The sequence below is a fragment of the Ambystoma mexicanum genome, chromosome 3q, assembly GCF_040938575.1.
Source record: "Ambystoma mexicanum isolate Mex_15411 chromosome 3q, UKY_AmexF1_1, whole genome shotgun sequence".
NCBI lineage: Eukaryota > Metazoa > Chordata > Amphibia > Caudata > Ambystomatidae > Ambystoma > Ambystoma mexicanum.
The window spans coordinates 1,108,751,475-1,108,779,299 of NC_090926.1; the positions used below are offsets into that span (position 1 = coordinate 1,108,751,475).

The window sequence follows — 27,825 nt, forward strand, 5'->3', positions numbered from 1 at the left end:
GCTCCAACATCGCCAACCAGCGTTCGTTGCACTTAGCGCGCTTTGCTCCAAACGGAAACATGGCTGAATGATGGAGTTATGCAAAATCGGGGATATGATCCTCCCATGTTCAGCGGAGCTGATTGAAATTTGTCTGTGAGGTCACAAATATAAATGCGAGGTTCAGGCTAAAGGAAAAGAAAAGGGGAAACGAGACACAAGAAACCGACGATTGTGACTCCATTGATGAGGGGAGTGGACAAAGACCGTATGTAGCACCAAAGAGGAGATGCGTGAAAGCGGTTTCATTTTACGTCAGTCTATGTCTGTTTCCTTCTTTCTTTTTTTCTATTTCTATTTCTTTTCTTTGATGTCGGAATGTAATGATGAAAGTTTGTGACAAAAAGTTTTTCTTTATCAAACTTAAGTCAATAAAATAAACAAAGAATGCCACGTAGGCATACATCTGCCACCAGGAAATACAGCAGAATTCATTGAAAACGATTCTGAATTGTAGCATTGTTGGAAATTAATTTTTCAAACTCACTGGGTGCCAGTTTGATTCCTTATGCCAAATGTTGTGAAAAGATTATGTGGACACTTTATGTGAGCAACATACATTTTCTAAGAATCCAGTACGGCTAGAGTGGTGGATCAGTTTCAATGCGTACCTTCATGTGTCTATTTACAGAGCCATGCATCTGGCTCCAAAATGGCCGCCCTGACCGGGATTCCATGCATATTCTTCCTTCACCCAACGAATGGAAGATTCCCTTATTTTCCCACGGAAACAAGTTTCCTGCGTGCGATTTTTGTTCCTCATTTCATGTGATCACCACCTGATGATCAAGTCTAAAGGAATTCTGAAACCAAATGCATTGCAACATCGCATCAACATATTTTGAGTTGAACAAATGAATAGGTTTTGTGCGATTTTAAAACTGCATTGGAGACAGCACTTTTAACACCCATAACACAGAATGACGGTACTTTGGACTAATTTGCACACATGCCACATTCTGCATGAGGTATTGTAAAAAGCATGCTACAGTATTCAGGAGCAAATTGAATGTGGACTAACCATTATTAGGGTATACTGGTCTAACTAAAATTCGAACCTTTAACAATCAAATTATCTGCAGATATGGTGCACTCATTAGGGGCACTTGCACACTCAGAAGTATGCAGCTGCATGCCTATGAATGATTGACTCCACTCCAAGATGGACGCCTGGCTCTACATTCATGTAGTCGTCCCTTTCCTGACACTGACCCCAACCCCATGAGGTCTTGAATACCTATACATTATAGCACGCACCATCAGCTCGCTTCGGCAGCCATCACCATGGTTACCTACACAAACTACAGCAACCCCAGTTAGAGATGATGGTTCACCCTTAGTACAGGTAGGCTGCACGTCTCCACACTGGGACTCTACTTCCATAAATGAGGATCCTACGATCGGATAGTAGAAGTTACTCTATTGTACGTTTTCTTCAGCACGCACGCGTAGTCGACCGTATCATCGCGCTACGCCACAAGCACGGGGTGATTTTTTTTGCCGGCTCACATTTAGAAATCCTCAACTCAACAGTCCTTGATGCGCAGGAATTAACCCATGGGGGTGAGTAATTCTCAAGCAATGGGCACACAACACAACGCTCATTTCCATATGTGGTTCATGTAAAGGGTCCATTAATACTGACAGATGCTGTTGCCCTATACAGTTGCCGTAATCCACGCCGACTATAAATCATACTTCGAACGGCGCACTATTGGTTAACCTTCCTAGTAGTGCTTTTGAAAATCGCCATCTTTGCAAGTGGATGGTGACACCGCGCCTGCGGTGAGTCCACTTAACATTATTTTCTTCCTGGGTTACACATGCTATGCATGTAAAATACACCATTGACTGACTCTACAGTGAAGTAAATGGCAACACATACAGAATTTGTGAAGTTAAGTGACTAGACGATGCCCTTTTTTCCTAGATGGTGACTCATGGCGGTGCAAATTGATGAATTTTTATGAAAGACAAATGTAACTCCTCCCAATGACGAGAGGAATTCCTCGACCACTATGAGAGGTATCTGCGTCAACATACATTAGTTGACACATATAGATTAAAATATTTTAGTCACTATCGTTTCCCCTCTATGCATTATCTCGATGAAAGGACATCATTTGAAGCCTCATATTCTTGTGCCGCGTAGCCCTTGGGATACTCTGGATGTATTCTGAACCATTATGCAGTGTGATCACTAATTAGTTCTGGATCTAAATGAAATTGGGAACAATGACTTGATACATATGCTGTGCTATAGTGATGTGAACCGCACTTACATGTAACCATATAATGATGAGTCTCTGCATTTGAACTTAATGTATTGATTGACAACATTTGTAATACACTTATAGTATCTTTTATGTGATATTTCTCTACAGTCCAATTAGGCTCATGAAGAAGAGGATTCCTCCTCGAAACGCGTCAGCCTTTGATACTGGACGAACGGAGAACTTTGCTTTGAGAAAAAAAAAATATTCACTATTAAATTGCTATTTTTGACATGACCTGTCTGAATGCATTTTGTTTGACCCGCTAATTGAAGTGTGCATTATATACAAATTCTGAATTGAATCCTTAACTGTCCTTGACGGTAATATATAGTATGCAGGGTACGGGTGGATTCTACCTTTGGATCCTCTTCCGGTTCTCGCAAGCTCCTGAGTCGCGCAGGTAGTCAACTCAAGCCCTTACCCACACGTATGTGATAAAGCAGCACGTCAAAGTAGAGCAAGCCAATGATTGAATCAAGGTTTGTTTCGGTGTAAACAGTGCATGCCTTGCTGCACCACGGGGTCCGTGCGGCACCTGCGTCCTAGATCTCAGAAGTGACCCTGGGATGGCCTGTGCACCCTGCACCTTCCACCCCCAAACGGGTGTGCATGCCCACTTTCATAGGCAAGATAGCAGTATGGCCCTGGGGACACAAGCAATGGTCTGTAGGATGCTTCAATGTGAGCATTTCCAAAGGAATGCAGTGCTTGGAGGCGGCTCTCCTGACAACACTCCTTATTTTTTCCTTAGTGTACGAGTGTTATTTTGAAGTACACATTCTTTTTAAGCACACAATAGACTCTTCCAGGGAACATCAACCTATGTCATTCTGACCCAATCTCTCCTTGTACTATGGTTCCCTCCTTTCTTTAAAGAGGGCAGACGGGTAAATTGCGACTGGGAACATGAGGCTAAACCAGAAATTGTGGACCAACCAAAACTGCAGGCAAACTTGTAGGGTTAGAGAGATTCCAAGTCTGCTATGGTTCGGGCGGGTGGCAGCCCACAGCAGAACAGGAAAGCTATTAGTTTCCTCACTAAACACCTCACTCCAGAAAAAATAAAACATAAAATGCAGAGATAGTGAGCAGCAAAGTATCGGGCTGAGACCTTCTTCAGCTCGACCGTGTACCTACACTGACAATTCATCATTTCATTTGCAATCTCTCCCTCATGGTGATCAAGCAAGATCTTCCTGGCAGAATGTCATGGGGCCACACAAATGGCAAAGTGTGTGGTAAGGCAAGTGCCTACATCAACTGTACACAGAACTGGAGAAAGGCAATAGGCATGTATAGGGTTAATATCAGAGCGCAACAAGACCACACTAGAATAATGCACAGTGACCAAATGGAGCTCATTCAAATCAGTGGTCTTTTATATACAAATAATTGCAAAATCATTTAAATAGCTTCAATATATATATAATATATATATGTATATATGTATATATAAATACAAGACATCAGGTCGTCCCACCCCCACAACCAAGTGATTTTAATGATCCAAAAATGTACAGACAATTCTCTGCCTCACACAATCAATTGCAGCTCACATGGCAGTTTGTGCGTCAACAATGACACAGAACAAAAAAATATATATATAATCTGTACAGCTCTAGATGCCAGTCCATATTCTAGAGTGCAAATGCGTGCCTAAGCAGAAGTTGTGGCATGGCCTGCAGCGACTTAATTATCCAGCTTGGTGCCTGGTAGGGCAGACACATTGCACAACGGGGAGGGGACTGTGCAGATCTGTCCCCCATTTCACCGAAGCAGAGAACATGTTCCACTCGTTCCATTGTTGAAGCACCAAAACAAAGATGGCGGGTGGCGTGGCTCAGAAAGTCAGTTGAAACAAACAACAGAAAAACAAAACAATTTTGGTATTCCAACGGCGAAGGATCACACCGCCATTGAAAGCTTCAAGTCCCATGCCATCCACACTAAGCCCAGCTTCCCACACTAGAGCCAACACTTAACCTCCAGTCACATCAGAGGAGGAGCACTTGAGTAAGAGGTAGCGTATGGCTGAACACTACTTTGTTCAACGTGTCAGTCAGGGATGGCGTGGACAACAGAAAAGGAACGAACCCGATGATGACAGGGCCATCTCATTAAGGACGGATAGCTTATTTTAGGTGCAGGGTATCTGGGTGCCCCGGGTAGCCCCAAGCTGCTAGTGCTCCAGCACACTAAATGCTCCAATTCCTTAAATTAATTGTGGACATAATTCTTCGGTTTACCTGGAAAGAGCATAGCTATGGTCATGGACCCTCCAACAACAGAAGCAGTCCTGGTTAGAAGCCAACTGTAAATCCCACCGACAGGCCGGCACCCCTGAGAGGAGACCAAGTCGCATGCCAGGCTCAGCCTGAAATGAGACTGCCCGTCCCAGTCTACAGGCCTGTCTGAGAATCTTCCGATTCATATGGAACGGGATAATTTAATTATCATACACGTGTGCTGTATTAATGTGGGAGATGGGTTTGAGGGTCGGCAGTGTACAGTTTAAGCATATGGAGGGCCACACACATGGAAATCAAGTGAGCATTTACTTCAGAAAGTATCCACATGTTTGAAAATCTTATTCTGGACGGTGAGCAGGTGTACCAACAGTGTGCGAGGCGAGAACTGGTGCCTAGCACCTTTATGGGTGCTGCGGTAATCCTGCACCAGCCAGTGTCATTGGCTGCTGCTTTTGAGATGGAAGCCCACCTCTGCCGTCTAAGGCAAACTGTGGCTCTCCAGACGTTTAGGGCACCAAGTCCCATGATCCCGCACCATGGACTCTGCTGGCTAGGAGAGGTGGGAGTTGCCGTCCGATCCACCTGGAGAGTCAACGGTTGCAGGCCCACGCAGACATCAATTGAACACTTTTCCATGTGACAATGGTCCGAAAACATTGGCTAGCAATTGGAGGCAGATCTGGGACAACCTGATTCACCATCCGAGTTGGATTTGCCAATCCTCTTACCTCCAAGGACAGGTGGTGAAGCGAGCACAGAGCGGCACAGCAGCAGGGGTGGTGGCGCCGACAAGTTTTGGCTGAAGGCCACTGCACCCAGAAAGATCAGCCAATCCTCGATTACCATTTCTCCTACTTCACTTGTCATCCAGGCACAAACATTCTGTTTGGGGGTCACTTAGGGGAAACCTTTTACTACTACCCACAAAGTCTGGATCTGCCACCCTTTAGAGTGGATTATAATTCAGCAGAATTACAAAATTGACAAAAGGTACAGAATGCCACATTGAACAAGGTGGATGGGGAAAACCAATTCCAATCCTCGAGTTTAATCTCACTGTATGCCACTGTAAACATAGTAAATTTATTACCCCTCACATTCTGTAGACGATAATCAGAAAACCCCACACCTGCAGGATCCGAACATTTTAAGAGCAACTGATCTGGGCCCGAAGGACCAAGGCTGCCTTTCTGGTGACAGGTTTCATCACCCGTTTTTCAAATCTGGTGGCAAAATCAAAATGGCTGCCGAGCACAGCCGTGAGCGGCTTACTGCATATATGGCACAGCTCTAAAGTTTAGCAATGCCTTACATGAGAAAGCCATCCAGGCCTGTTTTTGTCCATGGAATTCTGTGACAAAGTGCCAAATTTAAAATCAGAAGGGTAGACGACAAATCCCAGAGTTCCAAGAAAAAACTGGACTAGATGAATTTCTCGCCAATGGCATGGGGAGACTTCAGAGTCCTGTGTATGGTCATTGCTTTGGAGAGCTCGTCTGAGGCAAAGGTCACAGGCCAACTTTAATCCGGTGATCTTTGGTTGACTAAACACCTAACCTGCCCCTTCTTTGGGCCCATTTGCAAAGTTTGACCTTGCACTGTAACACGGAAGTACATGTAGGCCAGAAATCAAAGGGTGCGATCTGCCATTCCCAGAACATAATAAATAAGTATACTTGGCCTCGTTTCTCCTCAAGTGCAAAAGGGCATCCGGTTCTGCCCTTTACCAGGGCAGGACATTTGTTCTAGATCACACTGTATGGAGAATATCAAAGCCCAGGACTGGCTTGCGCACGCAGCATCTCTGCGCGGCCTGAGAAGCATCACCTGTCCAGTTCCTGCTGGAAGGACGATGCCAAGACACTGCGGAGTCAGACACCAACAGAAGACTTCTCACTAACTCAAACATGTACCGTTTTCATTTTGTAAAGTCATTTTTTTGTTGCCGGGCAACATTAAAATAAATACCTATACCTCCCACTCCCTTTTCTCTGCATAAGCCCCCCCCACCACAGAAATCCACTTTAAGCAGAGGTATGGGGGGTGCCACGAGTGAGCCGGATAAGACGAGTCATGTATGTGCTCCCCTCTCCTGAAATAACAAAGTGCCAAAGCCTCTCTAGATGAGACCCAGAGGGCCTCTGTGAATGGGCCATGGTCTCCTGGCTACACATGGGCATGGCAGCAATTGTTTGCAAAATATAACTTTCATTCGAAAAAGCAACTGGCAGGGCAGGATGAAGAAACATTGTCGCAGTGTGTGTCCGGCAGATCGAGATGACGGCAGGATAATGATCTGTAATTGTCTAGTGGAATCCCACTTTAGTGTAAGCCAGGTAAGCCACCTTGCTGCCTGGTTCCATCACCAGTAGGACAGTAGTCTCTGCAGGAAGATAGGGTAGCGAGAGGTCCATCAAAAGATGCAGAAATGTTGAGATCTTGACCCCACAAGTTAAGTCTCTCAGCCCGGCCAGCTTCATTAATTGCGACTAACGGGAACAGTCTACATTCTGAGCGGTGAAACAAAAGACGCACTCCCTCCATAAGTTGCCAATTCCCTTACCTCTCGTCACCTCCACACCACCTCAAAAAAAAAAAGAAAAAATCTATGGATGTACACCGATCATTCAGGATTTCCATCGCTCCCTGTACATTCAATGAAGTCTGGTATCACAGTCTGTCAAAGGAGAAGCATTTAACACATAATCGCGTGCCTAAGAGCGACTCAAGTGAGCTAAATCGCTCCCACACTTAAGTCCTGGCAGGAATAACATGTGACAATGTGTCACAGCTTCAAGGTACCCTGGCTGCTTCAATTCCAAGGTCCGGAATAGGCTCCATTGTGTCCAATCGCAGGGTTGGTCTTGGTGCCAACAAGGTCGTCCATGCAAGGCCGCAGACTTCAGACCGGTCAACAACTTGGTGCCACGTTCTGCATTTCTATTACATTCCAGCATTTTGGGAGCAATTGTACACCTTCGATTTACAAAAATAGACTACAAATGCAAGAATTGCCTGGGTTGAGATTCAAGCAAAGGGATCAGCATTTCTGAAGTCACTAGGGATGGTCCACCAAACCCCAAATATAGGCCATCAACTGGGTACTGAAAAGACACATAGGTAGTGCCTGTGTTGCTCCACCAGCTGCTTTATTTGGGGGTTCCTGGTCTCTTCGGAGTGGTGGGCCTCTTGGTTTGCCAAAGATGACCCTGAATAGTGACCGCATCCACGCTCATAGACATTGTCTTGCTGGGAATGGGCGTGAAGCGCTTGCGATCCGAGCTGTACTTGTAGAACCCCTCGATCATGCTGCGACAGATGGTCTTTGGCCCGTAACCAGTCAAGCGGGTGAACTCATCCATCTCGGGGGAAAAGCTGTAGACTGCTCGGAACTGGCAGCTGGCATCTCGGAAGAGGATCAGGAAGTGGTTGCCAGAGCTCTTCTCCATTTCCTGCCAAGACAATGAGAAAAAAGAAAGCGGTTAAAGTCGCGTACAAAGTCCAAGGCACATCGGAGCGCCAGTCAGGAAATACCTATCATTCTCAATATCCATCATTAAAGAACCAGGTTTAACAGAAGGTTTTTGGCCATCTACTGGGAATGATCTTCTCAACATACAGGACAAACTTCATCATGGTCCCCCCCCCCCCCCCCCCCCCAAGTCACATCATGCCATTTATTTCAGAACTGTTCGATAGGCCAAGTAATCAAGAGTGAGCTGGGAGGTTGGATTTATGATGTGGAGGATTAATGCTTCCCAAAACATCATTGTCTATGTGGAGTTTCTCTGTAAGAACATTAAACACACAGCTTGATTGCTGACTTCTCACTGGCGGATTAGCTACCTTAAAGTTCACCATGGGCCATTCCAGCTGTGTGCTACACAATCAAACAGTGGTGTGTGGAAAAATCATGGCATCCTGTACACCACCAAGACATCTTGCACTAGCAAAGACAGCTGCCTCTGAAGCAAGACAAAGAAGTCGGAGGATGGAAGGCCATTTTAACCCAGGTCATAGGAGAGAGTAACTAAGTGGGCAGAACTTTTTTTTATAAACTTACAATGCCTCTTTCCCAGGTCCTATTTTAGGTTTCTTTATTTTGGTAATTTTTTTCAACTTAATTTAGCTTTGGGAAGTAATGTTATGTTATTGTGCATTTCTATAGCGCCTTATATACCATTGGTATGATCTCAAAGCGCTGTGCATTCAATGCCCTCAGGGACCGTAGTCCAGGTCAGAGAGTAGGGTAGTAAATGGGGCCTGTGGGCACGCAGTATGTGTGCAGCCAGTGCGGTTTACATGGTGTGTAGCTGCATTCTAATGCTAGGCGTGGTGCAGTGCTTGTGTGAGGTCCGTAGAATTTGTGCAGTGAGGCCGTTGACCTCAGAGTTTGCATTCTGGCTGTGTTGAAGCTTGGGTGCGAGATGTGTGCAGCTGGGCCGATTTCTTTGGACGACTTTAGTTCGATAGAGGTTACAAGCTTATATTAGATGGTTGTGGGGGATGCGGTGAAGCAAAGCTTACTATAGAGTATTTAGGGCCGAAGAGAACAGTTGATATTTACAGTTGGTGGGGAACATATCTCCGTTCTGAGATGGAGTGTGGTGGTGCAATAGTTGGGTGGAGCCTGTACCTACTGCTCTGATACATGCATGGAATTGACTGGCTAAATTAATTCAATCCCAGTTTTATCACATCTCCCCTTCGGGTCTTGCGCAAGGCGATGCACCATGATTTTGTCTTATTGCAGACCTTTTGCATACTTGCTTCCCTATTTGAAGGTCACCCCACCCCTCCCCCATTACCAGATGAAGGCTTATTGCCCACATACCACCCTGCCAACTTCAGGTCCAGTGGCCATGTCACCACCGTCTCCAGCCATGGGCATCCTTTCCAATCTTGCCCCCCCGGCCCCCTTATCCCTTCCTGTCAAGGAGCCTACACCCTGCTATCAAGTGACACATTTTGCAGGCCCCACCCACATTTAATGCATAAATACCTTACTCCACCCAATAAAACTCAGCACAATTGAACACGGGGCACCTTGCAAGACATGCAGAGTAAAGTGAGCGTTCAGTGTCTTGGAATGGTCATGCTCTGATCTGCTTAGTAGGTCTAGGGACAGAAAGGTAGTGAGGCCGCCTTTGCAGTCCTACTGGCCAAGTCACACAGTGACCCACAACAAGGTGCTAGAAATGCCCAGCTGCATACATGCATAGAAAGTTAATTTACATGTTCAGAACCAAGGTTCAATGATATGATATTTATTTGCATTTTATATTCAATGAAAAAACTGTGTTAAAAGGGACGTTATGGTTAAGTTGCACTAATAAAAACCTATGAAGTTCACTGAAAAAACTTTGTTAAAGGGCAGTTATGGTTATGTTGGACTAATGAAAATCTATGAAATTCAAAGAAAAAACTTTGTTCAGAGTGGGCCATATACTTTTTTTGCTAAGTTTGGTGAGGATTCGTCCAGGGAGAGCAAAGTTATAAACTGCCCAAAAAGTGCTCTTCCTATGGGATTAGCAATGTAACCATAACTACACAGCCACTAGTGTGGCTGTGTAATACTATATTTATATTAATAACAAACATTAAAAATAAAGATATCCAAAAAGCCTCCAATAAATAAAATGAAAAACGAAACAAAAAGGAAATGATTATTTATTAAGTCATTACAGAATAATAATATATGCACAAGAGTAGGCATCAACCAAGTGAGGGTAGAATACGTGTGTTAGTATCACAGGTGCTTCCTACAAAGTAACCTCTTAAACAAAATTGTCTCAATCAGATTGTGTTAACAACCAGAGAATGCATACACCTTTGCAGGCATTCAGACCTTTTCAGGGGTGTCACCGAACGACCAATGTAATAAAAAAAAAATTAAACAAATACCAGTTGTGTGTCATTTTGGGCAGGTGGTGGAGAAGCAGGTGGCAGGAAAGAGGTCAGCAGTACGTTACCACTTGTGGTGGGTTAAAAGAAGCATATGAACACAAGGTGGACATGTTCACTTATTTTATCTAAATAATAATGACGAATAGACCCATCTCTCTCCATCGCTATCGGGTAGTCCCCTGCCTCATCACCTAAACTAAAGGTGCTAGTCTTATCAGGAAGTCAATAAAGGAAATGTCTTCTCTCCAAACCTGTGCATCTATCCCTACCACTAATAACTGACAACTAAACTGGGCCGGATGAAGGTCGCTCTATGTGGACTCCCCCTTTGCCTTTTTCCTCTTGTGGCTTATTCTCAGGATTTCTTTGAACAATGTTCTTGCAAACACAAATGTCTCCTCTTCTGGGTGATCTCTGGAAGTTAGACCAGCAGGTCTGGTCTAAGAGAACCTGTAACTCTTTCCAACAGTCACTTTATCTTAGACTCTAATTTACATGACTCTTGTCCTTAATGTTTTCCACATATGCTTTCCAACTTCGTCCTCCGTTTCAGGTTTTTGATAAACATTAAGGTTTCTCCACTCTTGAGAACTAATATATCATGTCTGTCTTGTTTTATTTCACTCAACACTTATTACATACTGTGTCGTATCACTCTTTATTAAGTGGCTTATTCACTTGTAACTTTCCTTGAACTCTCGCCAAGCTGCTTCTAACCCCCAAATGTGTGTCCTCCGATTGAATGCCTCACACTCCTTCTTGAATATTTTCTCTGGTGTCCCAATGACTTGGGTTTCCCTTCCTTTCTCACACTTATGACTTTTACCCTTCCAACTCTGTATTATGAGTCTTCCCAGCAGACTCCATCATAACCTGGTATCGGTTTTCCTCGGGAATACGCTTGCTGGGCTCGGCACTCGATCGGGTTCCTTGGTCAGTTCGCTCAATCGTCCAATTCTCTTTGGTTTGGATTCTCGCTCGCCCTGGTTCGGCATGCTTCTTGGCTGCCACCTTCACTGTATGACGGCCGCTGAGAACTGGTATCACTTTCAGTCCTCCTGGTCTCCGAATCGTTGTACAGGCACCCGGCCCACCACCTTCTCCCCTGGCCTCCTGGGGAGAATAGGTGAATACCCTCAATTCACACACCAAAGTCGTCTTGGTTGGGGCTGACCCCCCCCCCCCGATTTAAGTAGTGTATATAAAATCCTCATGTACCCCTACTGTCTCTGCATCATAGTCCCCAGATTTAGCCTTTGAAAGTCGCTGAGCCAGAGGTCACTGTTGCGGAACCGGTGTCCATTGTCAAGATTAGACGTTTCTGCGGAATCAAACCTGACGATACAATGGTTGTAACCAAATTTCTCAGTTTGTGAACAACATTTTAAAGAAATCCTCGTTTCCAATGACACATGCTTACATTGTCAAGCCCCCCGTGAGTGTCTGTGTGCCCGTTTGCCCCTCATGAACTGCCCGTCCTCCCCCTCCCTCCTCCATGAATCCCTTCTTTTGCCTCCTTCCTACTCTTCACCCCACTATTCTCCAACCTCTCGCTCTCCCTCTTCCCTCCTCCCCTCCCCCTTGCCTCTTCCTCGTTAACGTCTAGCACTACCTGTACTGCTGTTTAGGCATAGTAATCCATAGCTGCCTGTCTTTCAGCCACCTTGCCTCCCCACCCCCATCCCATCCCATCCCATCCCATCCCATCCCATCCCATCCCATCCCACCCACCCACCCCCTTTTCCTTTTCCCTGTTAAGCCTGGCACTATCCCAATTGCAGTCAGGCATAGTAATCATAACTGCCTGGCTTCGCAGCCTCCCTGCCCTCCCCTCCCATCTTTTCTTTGTCCTTTGCAATTACTCTCATCATTTGTCCCGGGACTTTTGATTGCAGCTTGTCTGTTTCCCCTCCTTCCCTCCTCGTCTTCTCCTCCCGCCCCCCCCTGCTCTATAAAATTGGTCTCTGACCTTTTGACAGTAGCTTGTTTTGTTCCTCTCCTTCTCCCTCACTCCCATTCACCCCTCCCACCTACCCCCTCCTCTTGTATACTTCATGCACTACATCAATTGTCGTCAGGCATAGTAATGTTACTGCTTGCTTTGTCTCTTTGTTTTCCCTTCCCTCTTTTGCCTTATCTGTTCCATGCACTTGCACTATCTGAAACGCTGCCAGGCTTATTAAGATAGTTATTTTTCACATTCTGTATTGTTTCAAGGACTTTAAGAATGTAACCATATTTTTCCCATGATCCCTCCCTCCTTGAAGCGCTTTGAAATACGGTGTATAGGCGCTATATAAATAAACAATCAATTCAATGAACAGTCACCAAGTATCCACTTCAGAACATCGATTCAAGATAACTTCACCAGGCAGGAGATCAAGTTGAAATATTGCAGATGGGGTTCTTGGGACAATATTGGGTAGGTCTGCTAGGGAGATTATACCATGAAAGGTCAGTCAACCTGTTTGTGGTAGACAGGGTTACCATAAGTGCACTCATGATATGATAGGTTATTTATAACGCGCTTAATACCCAAGGGTTTCTAATCGTGCCCCCGGGGATCGCACCTGTGTTGCTCTGTGTCGTCTTGCTTCCAAGGCAAGCACGTTGCCCCTGAGCTATCCTCACGATTCTCACTGTGGTAGCTCTGGTAGAGCAGTGAAGGCTTCTACCCGCAGGAAGCAGCAGGGGTGGTAGTAAAGTACAGGTTGCACTTACATGAGATAACAAGGGAATGGCCACACAGTATGCAACTGATAATATTCCAAGAAATACCATAAATACAGGTCACTACTCAAAGTGAAAGGGTATTGCAACAGTAAAGTGGCCCTTAAATGACACTAAGAAACCAAACATGCAAGCATCAAATGATTCTTAGGAGGCACGAAATACGCTTCAATATTTAAGGAAAGATTGTAATTATTTCATAGTTATCCAATTGAGACCAATGTTACATTGAAAAAAAACGAACCCCCGTGTCTCGGGAAATCCCATTTGCACATCCCACAAGATAACATCCATTCACATTACAACAAAGGCTGTGTAGGATACCAAATGACCAGATGGATGCAAGGGTACATATATTTAAATACAAGCCAATCAAACATACAAAAGCAAATATCTATATCTGTATCCAATCAATCAGGGCGATATGATATATTTTATTTGCATCGCGCGCATACATAAGTGTTTCAGAGCTCGAGGGGTATAAGAGGGGTGGTCTCATTAAGGGGCACCCTTGTGATACTGATCCTGGAGAACAATGGGGCATAGTTATTAGGCAGCTCCCACTAGTGGGTTACAAGGGTTAAATGAATTTCCTATGCGAGCTGCAAAGAAGGAAACCCTTGGGAGAATAATGTCAACAAGGGAACCTGGCAGAGGAGGTCCAGTCTAGGAATCATCACAGAATACTACTGTGGAGATGCTGAATACATTCAGATCCAGACAACATTGTGGTCCTTTGCACAAGACATGGGACTATAGGCATTGAAGATTAGGACCAAAGGCAGGTAAAAGAGGCAGAACCACACCACTGAAGCCCTACACACCCACCAAGATGCCACATAGATTGCTGGAGTGACACTATAGTCCAGGCGTTGAGGGTGCTTAGTCCAAATACTACTTTGGGTTTTAACAGTTTGTGGTTCCAGGCACAAGGACTGCTGGCTGAGCCCCAGCATTGGCAGAATGAGACGAGTGATATATATGGACTCCGTCGGAGGGCCCCATGAGAGGACACCCAAGTTGGTGAACGAAGGGACAACATTGATTTAACACAATGCTGTCACTTTGGGACAGGCTCCAGTCAGGACATGGTCTGCAGGACAGGACAAAAGGCGCTCATCTCAGAGGAAGGGCCCTATCCAGTCTAGAATCCCCCCTCTTCTGTGACAGGGATGCACACAGTCCATGAGCTTCAGGGGGGCAGAAAAGGTGGCAGAGCAGGACGACGCAACTCTGTCTATTAAATGAAGGGAAGGGGTCACCTAATGCATGCTGCCACTGGTCAGAAAGGGGTATAAGTTAACAGAGGAATGCTACAGTATACTACTGAAAGTATACTGCATATATAGTTGCCATAAAAACTAATCTAGTGAGAAGTACTCAAAAAGAAAGATTTGTTAAAACAGTAAGGTGGATCCTAAGGAACACAAACCAAATAAGTATTCAATGATTCTTAACAGTTGAGGAATAATTTTCAAACAGGCGTTCCAGCAAATTAGCTTCTGGAAAGATCCTCACTGTCTTCTTTCAGCTACTTCATAAGCAGTTCCAAGTAGTCCTCTCTAGGGCTGGGTGGGACACCAGACCTCAAGCACAACCCAGGTGTTAGCAGCCCACCCAATCAGTGAAGGCCAGCCTCTCTCCTGCTTTGCAGGTACCCACAAAATGGCGTCAACTGAGGTTTTATGGCAGACCCGCCCCCATACAGCTCAGCTAGAACTGGATTTCATTCAGTCAGGTAAGACTGTGCTTGGAGTCATAGCTCACATATACAAATGGGCAAAGAACTTTCTTGCTACAAAAATCTGCACAAGTCAGGGAGCAAATGACTACCGTCGCAGTGAGATGGCTACGCACGGTGCTGGATGCAAAAGTAAAGAGCTGCCATCAGCCTGTAAAACTAACAGACTGCCGGAGAACCAAGGCAGGAGATAAAAAATAAAATGAGTTACAGTCTTCAGTGAGGAACCCAGAAAAAGGAAGTTATGGCCCAACACTCTCATGCAATTTATTATTGTTTATATTTTGTTTAAGAACTAGAACACCTGTCTTGGGATATTATTTGTCCTTGTCTGTATGGGAGGTCTCCAAAAATTCCCAGGATAGATCTGAAAGATTGACTCGGGGTGCAGCTACAGGCCCCCCTGTAGCAGTGCCCTTAACCGTGTTCTGATGCGGCCAACCAGGGAATGTTGTCAATAGAGTAAAGGGCAAATACTCAATTTAGATTCTCTCTGTTGCCAATTTGGCCTGTGAAAGCATATTCTCTCAACCACTGGAAGGGCCATTTAGGAAAATATTTTCTGCTCAAGGGAGTAACATTTGTGTGCCCCTGGAGTTCTCCTCGACAAATCCTTTGGTCTATATGCTGGAGGGGGCGGACATTGACAGTTGGCACACCGCTTGCTAAATCAGAAGATTGCTCTAGAAAACTGGTTCATCAAAGCTACACACATCTTTCACCTGGGGGAGAATGGGGAAGATTAATTAGCGGCCAAGCACATGGACAAGTAATCCTAATAGTCGTCTATGTCCAGGAAAGGGGAGGGAGATCAGCACACAGATCTTCTGCTTAATGGTTATCATATCCCTCAGGGACAGCATCTTTGTTGTGGCCACATTTATCACAAGATATTCTCACACAAATACATTGGAAATGCCACCACTAAGACGGACTTGCCATTTTCCATGCATGCCGCCATAAATACTGCATTCACTGGAAAAAGGAAAAATCGACATTCCTATATTGCCTGTCAGTGGAGAATCATAAAGACGCGAAAGACAGTCACGCAAGTAATTGCAAAATGCAGTGAACATTTGGGAAGGACACATCGCTGTCACACGCCTCTGGTGGCAGAGAATCCACCTGTCGTTTCCTCAGCAGTCCCATATTCCCGGGACAGTTCTGAGCTGCCCATCAGAACCAGCCGGTCCATGGCCATGTCAGCCACTTCAAGGCAGGATAGAGGAAGTCTACAAACCTGGACAGATTGCACTTGTGGAAAATCATCATGGTCCCCAAACCTTGGGCACTGGCCCAGAGCCCTCTCTGAATCCCTTGGACTTAATTTATGATATAATTAGCATCTCCCTCAATGCTGGCAGTGGCGCAGGAGGACCCTGAAGAACTTTTAAGTGAGAATCTGGTGGTAGTTACTGGGGGTCTTAATACATGTTCTTGTAAATCTGAATCATCTCTACTCCCTGCACCCCCAGTGAAGATGCCATTAAAATAGCTACAAATGAATTGTCTATAGTCCTAGTTAAGGGCTGGGGAGAGGATATTGAGCAAACCTCACTGGGGCAAAGGCACGGTTTCCTGGGCAGGGAAGCACCCTGAACTTTTCCAAAGTGGGAAGGGGAGGGGGTCCTTAACTCTTCCGGGAGGGTGTTTTGGGGGTTGGACGAGGATGCAGAAAGACTAGGTCACTGGGAAGCCACCTGGTATGGCGGAGCTTTCAAAGTGCATGACTCCCCCTAGACATGCACACTAGTCAAAGAAATGAAGCTTGGGCTCAAATGACTCAATTAATAGGGATAAAAGCAGGTTCCTGAATGGTCATCCGAAATCCTAGTGATACTCGAGAGTTGACTCAAGTGGTTATGCAATGAACCAAGATCAAGGGAGATCGGATGCCTTCCACCATTCCAAACCAGCCGGGCACTAGGTATCTGTACCAACGGCAGGCCCTATATAAGCACTTTACTAGGCCCATGTAAGGGGCGCTTAATGTAGTAAATAACAGGGGTCATCACAGCAGTAAGGGCGCTTCAACTCAGGAGGCAGTAGGGGGTACATTTTTCTGATCATACAAATTTGGTGAAAACAAGAGGTAGCCACCACCTTTACTGAGGGCCAAAGTGAAGGTGCACAACTGTACTAAGAAATGTTGCAGGCGGTGTAATTAGGTGGGGACTCTTTATACACAAGTTCCACATTGTAATGTAATTGTTGCTCGGCACGGAAATGGAATCTAACACAACAATCTAAAGGTGCACCGCTCTGCCCAGTTTCTGCAAGTGGGCCCCAGGTACATCCCCGACGATGAAGCATGCACCGCTCTGCCCAGTTTCTGCAAGTGGGCCCCAGGTACATCCCCGACGATGAAGCATGCACCGCTCTGCCCAGTTTCTGCAAGTGGGCCCCAGGTACATCCCCGACGATGAAGCATGCACCGCTCTGCCCAGTTTCTGCAAGTGGGCCCCAGGTACATCCCCGACGATGAAGCATGCACCGCTCTGCCCAGTTTCTGCAAGTGGGCCCCAGGTACATCCCCGACGATGAAGCATGAAGACTGGTTAGTGTGCTTTGTTCCAAGGCTTGTGGTTTTTTGGTGAAAGGTAACTGATTAGGTACAGCACTACAAGGCCCAGAGTGGAAAGGACGCCAAATGCATACGAGTGTGAGAATTCAGGTCCTTTTCAGGCACAAGCGTCCCAGTCATTGCAGCCAAGCAATGGAACTCCCTCCCACCCACTCTCAGAGCGGAAGGTTCCTTCTGGGCCTTCCGCAAAGCACTGCAAACCCAGTTGTTCAACTAATCTGTCATGTAAACTAAACTGTAACCTGCTTGATACCGAATGAACGTTGTACGCCGACTGCTCCTTTGTAACCTTATGCCTTATCGCCTTCGGGCCCCATTGCGCCCCGATGCCCGAGTGCTTCTGCACGCTTCACAAATGAACTAAATAAAATAAATGTTCCTCTGTATGATGGAAGGGGGTTTAGAAGCACCTGTGCTGTGGGATATTGGGCCTTTATAAAGTGAGCTGGGCAATTGGAATGAACTACGAGTAAAAATCAAGAAGTAAAAGCAATCCAGTTCTGGAAAATCTCCCCACCTCTAATACCCACATTCAGCATCTCTCATCACTTAACCTCACCGCTGAGGGGACCCCCAGAGTCATAGACCTGCCACAAAAGCTCCCAGCCAGAGTCACCCCTGCTAGAGACAACCTCACATCTAGTCTCGCTCTATTGCTTGGATTGCCCATCACTAGACATTTCTAAACCACGCACTGGCACCGCTCCAGCACACCTACCTCAAGGGTCTTGTTCTTCTGGGACTCGTTGACTTTGCCCGCTAGGCAGCAGTGGGACAGGGCATTGTGGATGATGTACTTGTTGGACTTGGCACTGGGCTCCTTGTACAGCTTGGGACCTGTGAGGGGACGAGAGATTGGAAGAGATGAAGGTAGAAAGGGAAGACATACTTACATCTTCCCAACTGGTCCCAGGCTCGGTCCGGATGTTACAGAATGGAAGAATACAGCAACTATTTGACTAGAGTTTTTAATTTTAAAAAAAATAAGGAAATTCTAGCTTAATTTTCTGCATTGCTCTTTCTCGACCTATTAACTGTAAAATTAAGACGACAAACATCACAAGCAAAGCCAATTCTACTTCCAACAGATCAAAACTAATGCGATAAAACCAGCCACGACATTACCCCAATGCCAATTTGTTAGTGTTTTATTTTGGGGGCTAATCTTTTCAGATTGCAGGTTTGTTGTACACTCCTCAGTTTTTATTTTGGTAATGTACGAATTCGGTTTTGTTCTTCTCGCGGACCCTCAATGAAATACAGATCGGTGAAGAGTAGTCAGATATTTCAGTTACTTTCAGACCCTGTACCATTGCTCCCGGGAGAGTCACTAAAGATGGTCAAATCTTTTCGTAAAATTAAACTAAAATGCAAACAAAAAAGTAAACGCAGAAAAAGGGTTTATTCCACACCTGGAGGTTGAAAGACAAACATACCACCCCAGAGTGCATTGTGCTTCCATTTAATTCAAATTAAATCCTGTGAATAGTCAGCCAAGTAAACAAAAAAGGCTAGTGGAAAGGAGATAGCGGCTTATTGTGCAATCCATCATGTTATTCATTTGCAGTTGTTGCAATGAAGTCCCTGCTCATCTTGGATTTTCACATTACCTGCAGGTGGTGGTTGTGTCCTCGAGTCCCTTCCATTAACCGGCTCCATTTACTGGCAAGTGAGCTCCCGATATTTGCATCCTCTTCTCCTGCAAAGCCCGCCTAGGAGGAGCTCCCAACCTCCCACAGGTCAATACAAGACGTTTGCCAATCTTGCCCCACTCCCCAACCCCTGGTAGGGACCTTCTCTTCCTAAAACCTGGGGGGTTAACACTCCACATGAACTTACAGTGGAGATACTTTGTATGCGGTATCCAGCGATTATACCGAAAACAAAAGTTCACTGACTTTTTTCAGTAAAAAAAGCCATTGTAAAACATCAAATGAAAAAAAAAATGTATGGATATAAGGGGTTAAAACGGGTGGGGAGAGGGTTGGAGGTTAGAAACATAGGGAAATGGATGTGAGGCTTGAAGGGGACCACCCCCATCCCCAAATAAAAATTTCAATGCAGTGATTTTATTGATTGAATTATTTCTGTAAAAATTCCTTCAATTTTTGTTCTCTGCAAAATCATATAACCTGTGTATCCCTTTCGCTTTTAACTGTGGCCACTTTGATGATTACTTACATGATGCATCCAGGACAGGCTGGTGGCAGAGGATATGTGTATCCCTTTAGCTTTTAACTGTGGCCACTTTGATGATTACTTACATGATGCATCCAGGACAGGCTGGTGGCAGAGGATATGTTTCTATCATGTTTTAATGCATTCTCACGTGCATTTGACAGCATAATGGCTTTTAGAGTACCATTTGGAGTCTGTGACTGGATGTGGGGGCTGGGACTGTGTTACCAGTCCACATCCTGGTCCAAGTGCGTCTGTTGCTGGGCAGATGTGGTGGCCAGAGGCTGTCCATGATTGGACAGTGTCTGCCAGTTTCAGAAGTGCAGCTCATTCCCACTGGTGGGTTCAAGGTCGACTCCAGCTCGAATTTGGGATAACAACTCCAGCAGCCATTCTTCAAAAAGTCACTGGTGCCAAGACCCCTTTGGAGAGAAGCTTCCTGTCCATAAACTCCAAATAGTCATTGCAGCCACCCAGCATTATCTTATTCAACTGTCTTGGCCAAGCCATGCTCCTTTGCTTATGTCCAGATGGCCTTCATCTGTGCTTCGACCCCTAGACCAGTGGGCATTACTAGTCTTGAACCCTGCTTGTGGTCCCTGCCCTTAGATGCCATCCTGGGAGGGACCATTCTGTTGACTGACCAGTTGCCATCTAGACTACCTCGCTGTATTGGTCACCGTCCAGAGTTTGGACCCGGGACTCCACAAACACTAGAGAAAAAAAGAGGGTGTCCCCTGCAGTTGTAACCCTCCAGCACAAGGAAGGGCCCTACAGGACCAACTTCTCAGTTTCTACCATGAGGGTCACCGTCCACCATTTGATTGCGGGGGCCTCCATCATTTCCTGGGGATCCTCCAACATAGTCAGCAATGTGGTGGTCCTATATTTATCATGCCAGTGTCGTCCAGCTGTCCAGTGCCAGGAAGAGTCTTGACAGAGCACAGACACGCCGACAAGCCGGATATAAAACCCAAAGCCACAAATTACCTCTGTACCAGTGACCCCTCCATACTCCTCTGATACAACCAAGACACAAAACATGTGAGCCCAGTGGACCAAGGAACCTCATAAGTGGTTTCTGACAAAATCAAAGTACAGGGGTTGAGTTAACATACTAGTTGCGACCACCCCACCTCCAACGGGTTTAACAAGTCCAAGTCTTAACCCTACCACTCTGTTGCCTTGTCATTATCAGTGGGGTTCTGGTCCAGAATCCCCACCAGGGCTTCCCCCAAGGTGGTGGAGTGGGAGAGGACTTCCTAAGAACATTGCTTCCTTGTTATTTACTAGTTGAGACCCTTGCACCTGCCCGTTGGCTTTGCCCTCCCTTTTCAGTATACTAAAGACTCCAAGCTCCCTGCATAGAATTAATTTGGGGTTTTCGGCCTGGTACCCTGAATATCACATCTGTTCTAGCAAGGTAACGACTTAGTTTAGTGCCTTGTTTTTTTTAAGGCTGTTTTCTGTATCTCCTTTAATTACTTACCTGTTTTCAAATTGGTGTATTAATTACCTTTGCCTTCTTCACTTGCTTTACTACATTACAGTGTTATAATATTCTGAGTGTGCTGTGTTTAAGGTAAAGTGCTGGTGCTCTGTAGCCAGAGCACCTCAAGGTGAATGCGATTTCTGGGTGACACAAGGCCTAAATAAATATAAGCTGGATTTTCAAACATTCTACATAACCTGAATCATTCGGAGCGCTCTGTGTGTGCTTAACTGAACCCTTGGCCACCCTCACACGCTTACTCTAGGCCTCACTGCTCAGTCACATTTCCATGATAGAGTTTGGCTAAACCGTGTCTTTTCATGTTCACCAGAATAGGGGAGGGCCTCTCATACTTTATCCAGAGTTCACTTAATGGAATTTTATACGAAACCTAAAATCCCATCAAACACACAACGTTAAAATCAACAATATACATAGAACAGGTCAAATATAAAAACATGCATACAAAGTAAGAAATAGTTCCCATGCAGCCGCTGCTGCAAGCCGTTGAGAATTAAACATGCAATGATCTAAAAGGTTTCAGTGTCTAGTAAGCGGGCACGGAATGAGAAGGCATTTTCGATATAAGAGTAAATAGAGTGTGCCGCAGATAAATCCGGGACAAGGAACAGAAGAAGCCTTAAGGCTGGTTGAACGTGACCAAGACAAGGCGCCCTCACCAAAGGGAAAATCTAGCTCTTTCTCAGGATAAGAAATGTAGGGCAAAAAAACAAAACATTTTGTAAATCGTGTACATTATACCCAGAGCATGCACATTTTCGTCCATTGGTACATCATTCAATGATGAAAATGCTGGCACATGCGCAAAAAGCGAGTTTGTCCCGAGGCGGGTAATAATTCCCCTGTTCCTCGGGTTGAGCCAATAAGCGCGACTTGTCCGAGGAGCTATAGGAGTAAAATGTTTATGGTAAAATTGCACGCTCTGTTTTTGCAACTGGATATCTTTCCCAAGGTTTAATCAGAGAGAGATGAAGTTGCAGGCAAGCTCCCTTGCTCCGACCTTACTGCTCGCTGCTTCTTCGTTCAGGAGGCATGTGCAGCCAGGTTTGTGAAAAAAGGTCACCAAGGTTCTAGTTAACAATAAATTAGGGTATCCCCATAAGCGCAAGCCAATAAATAAGAGGTTGCAAAGACGAGGTCCTGCACGTGAGCCAAGTCAAGTTCTTCGTGCAGTAAGTACCCTGGGAAACCCTGAGATACACCCATTGCTTTCCTCAGAAATTGATTTTTGCAGACCTGGTCGTGCTTGGAATGCTCATGGCCCTAAACGGCAGCGCTGTAGGTCAGCAAGGGTGTTGTTTTTGCTGAATAGAGAGTATGCTCTATTGGCAGCTCGCCCATTCTTGAGTCAAACCTCAAGACTGAGCCATTAACTGACGCGAGTGGACCAGCTTAGGTTGTGTGTAATTGTGACGCCTAAGCAACGGAAGGAAGAGACCCATTCCAGCTTCCTGTCTTCTGCTACTATTGCGTTGCCCCGTGGTCTGCTGTTCCCCATGTACATGACCTTGGATTTGGCAGTGCTGACTCTGTCCTTGCAATTCGGATTGCATCAACCGCATACAGCAGTATGCATATCTTTTGCCCATTTACCCAGGGAACATCGCTTGTCAAGCCAGACCGTTCTCTTGCAAGTGAGTTTATGTAAAGGTTAAAAATGAGGGGGCAAATACATACCACTGCTTCACTCCTTTAGTTACGAGGAACGCCTGAGTTGTTTGACCTCTGCTTCACTCTCTCGCTGACAAGTTTGAATTCAGCTGGAGTAAGATTTGTCGCTTATCGTCTAGCATACCAAGATCACACAGGACTTCCCAGAGTTTATCGTGGGCTGCACTGTCAAAGGCAGTTGACATGTCCATAAAATCCAAAAGGATAGTTCCCTTCTGGTCTCGGTCGTATTTATCTAAAAATCAAACTCCGGTTCAGTATCTGGTCGACCGTGACAATTCCCTCACGAAAATCATATTGGTACTCAGAGGATTGGTTTTCTTTGACCCAGTCCATGATCCTGCCATAAAGCACTCACCTAAACCATTTGGCGGAGGTATGGAGTAAGGAGATCGGACGATAACATGCTGAGTCAATTTGATTGCCTGGCACGATAATTGCCTCCCTCCACGAAGGTGGCACGGCCTTCGAGTGCAGGATTGTACCGGAACCCAGACCCCAATCTCGTCCTTAAAGAAATCGATTGGAATGGAGTTTTGTCTGGCCAATTTCTCATTGGCCATCCCTGCGAGAGTTTTGGCAACTTCGCTCATCAATCTCGCCAAGTAGGAGTATTCCGGGTAGCTAAAACTATATCACTCTTATCGTTCCTGTCACTAGGGCTTTCGTAAAGGGATGAAAATTGTTTAATCCACTGGTCTTCCCCCCCCCCCCCAGCCCCCCCTGGGTCAATATGATTTTGTGGGGGATTACCATTAGGTCGCAGTCCATCTGAAATAGCTCTCCATTATTTCCTGACACAGCAGGCTTGTCTATCAAGTTCTTGCTTGCCATTTTCTATGGACATCTTGTAAGATGCCCTCGCTTGGGCTACCACCTCTTGATTTCTAGGGTGCTGCCTAAGTGCAGACAGAAGGGTGCACTTTGCTAACTTGCATTGGGTGCTGAACCACTGTGATTTACGCAACCTTGCTTGCAAGAAGCTTGTCCACAGGGAAGATTCTGAAAATCCATCTTAACATCAATAAGCACTTTTAGCATAGCCTTGTTGGTATTGCTTCTTAATGAGAAGGCTGTCAGATTATAGTAAAATCAGCATGGGAGCCTTGGGGACCCCACCAGAAGACATCCATGGCCATGTACTTAGGCCTGAGTCCCTGGACTCATTGGCTGCAGAATGGATGCTAGCCACTAAGGAAAACGTAGCCCGTCACAGGATCTTAAGTATAGCTATACACAAAGGCCAGAGACCATAAAGTGGAAGACCAGTGACAAAATCAGTGTGAAGGACCCAGGAAAGGCTTCAGGATCCTGCATGGAAGAACCAGGAATCACAAGTGCAAGGGCCACTTAGGTGTTGGGATTGGGTCTGGCCAGGTGCCAGTTCTGGACTCCAGATTGGTTATTAGAGTTCCAGTAGGTGGCAGAAATAAGGTCCCACAATGAAGGACCAGATCTACCTTAAACCCTCGTCATTTTTACTGCGAGGCTCATACCATTCATTTTGTTTTCTTTTATCCCATTTCTGTGCCAATATATGTAGGGCGATACCACTCAAGTAGAAAAATAGGGCACCTGGCGGAGTCCTGATTTACCAAGGTGGGTGCATGTAGAAGTACGAAAAAAATAATCAGGATGAAAGATCCTACAGGCAATAATGTGGTTCTGTATATGTGTGTTTATTTCAAAATGACAGAACATTTTTGGTGATTTAACAATTACTTTACAGTACTTTCGATAAGCACGAACGTTTGAAAAAAACAACAAACGGACAAGAGTGATTGTGAATGGTGGTAACACAGGTAAGTGTTGGCCTCAAAGGTATTGAGGTCAAGACTCCACAAGGAGGCACATTCCCAAGACAGATGAGGTAGGAAGGACCTACTATTCAGGGAGAGTGCGCTTGAGACTTAAGATGGTCCCAGGTGTAGTTCACATAAGGTGTACACAACAGTCTTCACAAAACATACACGAGAGGGGAATGGTACATTTGTGGCACGGGGATCGACACAGGTGTGTTTCGGCCAAAATAGGGCTTGATTGAAGCCCGTCTATGTGCTGGCCTTCGTCAGGAGGGACACCAATTGCGGTGTTGTCCGTAGAATGTGTTGATTAGAAGAAGCTGTAAGGATCTCAGAAAATGGACTGATTCATGATAGTACTTAATACTGGCCGAGTGATGCTGTGGTGATACATCACGCGATGTATCAAAAAACAGCTGACCTGCTGCTGCAATAGCAGTAGGATGCTGTGGATAATCCTCAAGGAGTTGCTGGATTGCTAGTGTGAAGATGCACCTTAGAGTGGGCCGAGGTTTCCTGAAGGCCGACATCTCTCAGGGTCCCGCAAACTGGAAAGGGCCAGGGTGGGTCCCATATCTGAGAGGAAAACAAGGGAGGATCATGAAAGATGATCCACGAGGTGGTCTATTTGTGGTGGATTCGGTGGTGGTGAGGGAATTCTGTCTGGGGTCTGTACCCCCCCCCCCCACATTTGCCATGGTGGTAGTCAATGAGTGCCCGTAGAGTGAAGAGATATTCTTGATATATCTATGAAACACAGCGAGTGGTTTCCGTTGGCCCGTGGAGTATCCATGGAGTTAAGTGGAGTGACGTGGCCCCACAGGTAGGTGTGGCTCCAGGTCTAGTACATACTCTCTGTTGCACAGATCATAAATGGAGAAGAACTGCAGCTATGCAGCACTGTGCAAAATGCATGGTTGAATACAAGGTGTGAGTGGTGGCACACAGGTGAAGCAGTGTGGTCCGTATTAAAAACACTGGTATTGGTGGACTAGAAGCATCCGGGATGTAAAAATGCAGTCCTATGCTTTGTGCAACGTGAAACAGTGCGTGCAGGTCTGGTGAACAAACTACACGCAGCATGTGCACAAGCTTGTGGTGGAGGCGGGGTCAAAAAACTAGCTCCAGAGGTGCCTTAGAGGTTGAGTGCAGGGCTAGGACCCTAACCTAGAGTCCTAGAGTGCCGAGGTAGGCTTGGTGACAGTGCCTAATACAGTTGTAGGTCGGATGGAAGCACGTAGTTATTTTTTACAAAAAGGCTGTGCGTGACAGTCGCTCCTCATTACAGGCAATCCGACATATTATAAAGCTACACAGATAGTGGTCCCTATAAACTTAACGCAGTGCGTCCGGTGCTTCTGTGCTCGCGGGGTCCTCAGCTCACAGTGGTTCTGTGCGAAGTAGACCTACTTCCGTATCTATAAACAATCCTAGAGGCTGACGCTCAGCCAATGGGGATGCGCGGTGGGTGTGAGAGGCGGCCGAGAGAGCCAATCGCTTCATGCTCTGTGTATCATCCAATAGAGCGTCAGTTGGTGGGGGAGAGGAGTGTTCTCAAGGGTATGGACTACCTGTGCAGCAGGGCATCATGGGAGAGGTAGTCCCATATTAGTGGATGCTTTCTGAACAGCCATGTCGGATGATTTAAAAGGCATGGACAAAGTTTTAAAAGCGCGCGTTGGTACGCTGGAGCAGTGTGTGGTAAAATGCCTGAATGTATTGAAAAAACACATGGGTGGATGGGTCATGGGAGCCTGGGTGAGGGTATCTGCCAAATGTAGAAAAAACATCATTGGAGAGGGTTTGAAAACCATATAAGGTGACAATCAGTGTGGCACTGGTAACAATCAAATGGTTAATGCATTTTTCGATTGGTGTGGCAAAAAAACATGACACATGGTGCCAGCACTGGCATCGTACAGGTATAAGAAGAGACAATTGCTGCACACTCTCCAGTTTAAGCCACAAGTTGTCAAAGCAACAATATTTGGTGATGACGTTGGTTCTATTTGCCCATGCATTTGTACAGTGATGTAGCAGTGCACACACGCAATGTGGGTCCTATGGTTGCAAAATAGAACAATTTGGTGATGAGGCAAGTTCTATTTATACATACATATTCAATTAGTAGAAGTACACAAGGTGCACATAATGTTTGTTTGATAGATGGCTTTTTACAGGTATACTAGCATTCCCATGCTAAGGCCAAATTACTGATCGATGTACATTCAGGGCCACATGGTGATGAAGTGGTCATCAAGCACCAATAGGTAGGATTACTGGTGTCATTACCAAGTCGATGGGTCAAAAGAAACAGAGAACCACCCTTTTCATAGTAGGATAGCAGAATAGGGTGACAATGGTGGGCGGCAGGAGCCTCTCAGAAATGTTTCCATTCTACGGTTATGTTTAAACCATTGCGTACAGAGTCCAGTTTATGCACCCCTTTTTGTTCCAGTTTGGTGAGGGCCAGATTGATATCCCCTCCACCTGTCATTCTCCAATAACACGGTCCCAAGTAATCTGAAAAAATCTTGGGTACTACCACTGCTAAAAGAACAACCTCTCACCCAAATATACCCATGAACTACCGACCCATTACCACTGTCCCATTCTTACTAAAAATTCTTGACAGAGTAGCTTATTTTCAAATTCAGGATTACCTTGAGACTAACCAACTACTAGGAACTCGCCAATCTGGCTTTCGCCCCGAACATGGGACGGAAACTGCCCTCGTTGGTCTCAAGAGCCAGATCAACAAACTCAAAGATAAAGGTAAGTGCCATCCTTCTCCTTGACCTCTCCGCTGCCTTTGACTTGGTTGACCACAAAATCTTGTGCAACCACCTGTCTTCGGGAGCACACTTCTCCCACTCTGTGGTCACATGGATCCAATCCTTCCTCGACAACAGAACCATGCGGTTCTTCTCACAGTTAGCAGCGGCCGACCCTATTCCCATTACTTGCGGTGTCCCACATGGAGTCTGTGTCTCACCCACTTGGTATAACATATTTACAAAGCCCCTATTCGACAAGCTGGACCATCTGGGTGTCACCTACACGAACTACGCAGATGACACCCAGATACTCCTAACTTTATTCAGCAATTACAACTCTGACGCCAACCGGATCAAT

At 45.7% G+C, this 27,825-nt stretch overlaps 1 protein-coding gene across 3 annotated transcripts in view; it reads right to left on the reverse strand.

Annotated features, from left to right (window-relative positions):
* Positions 1–3,672: 3,672 nt before the first annotated feature.
* Positions 3,673–27,825, reverse strand: part of CAMSAP3 (calmodulin regulated spectrin associated protein family member 3) — a 529,863-nt gene continuing 505,710 nt past the window's right edge. For all 3 annotated transcript variants that reach the window (XM_069603871.1, XM_069603873.1, XM_069603872.1), the window contains 2 exons: positions 18,245–18,363; positions 3,673–8,016 (listed from right to left, as the gene is read on the reverse strand). In XM_069603871.1, coding sequence (XP_069459972.1) covers positions 7,714–8,016; positions 18,245–18,363 — 422 coding nt within the window. In that variant the 3' untranslated portion in view covers positions 3,673–7,713. The remainder of the gene's footprint in view (positions 8,017–18,244; positions 18,364–27,825) is intronic.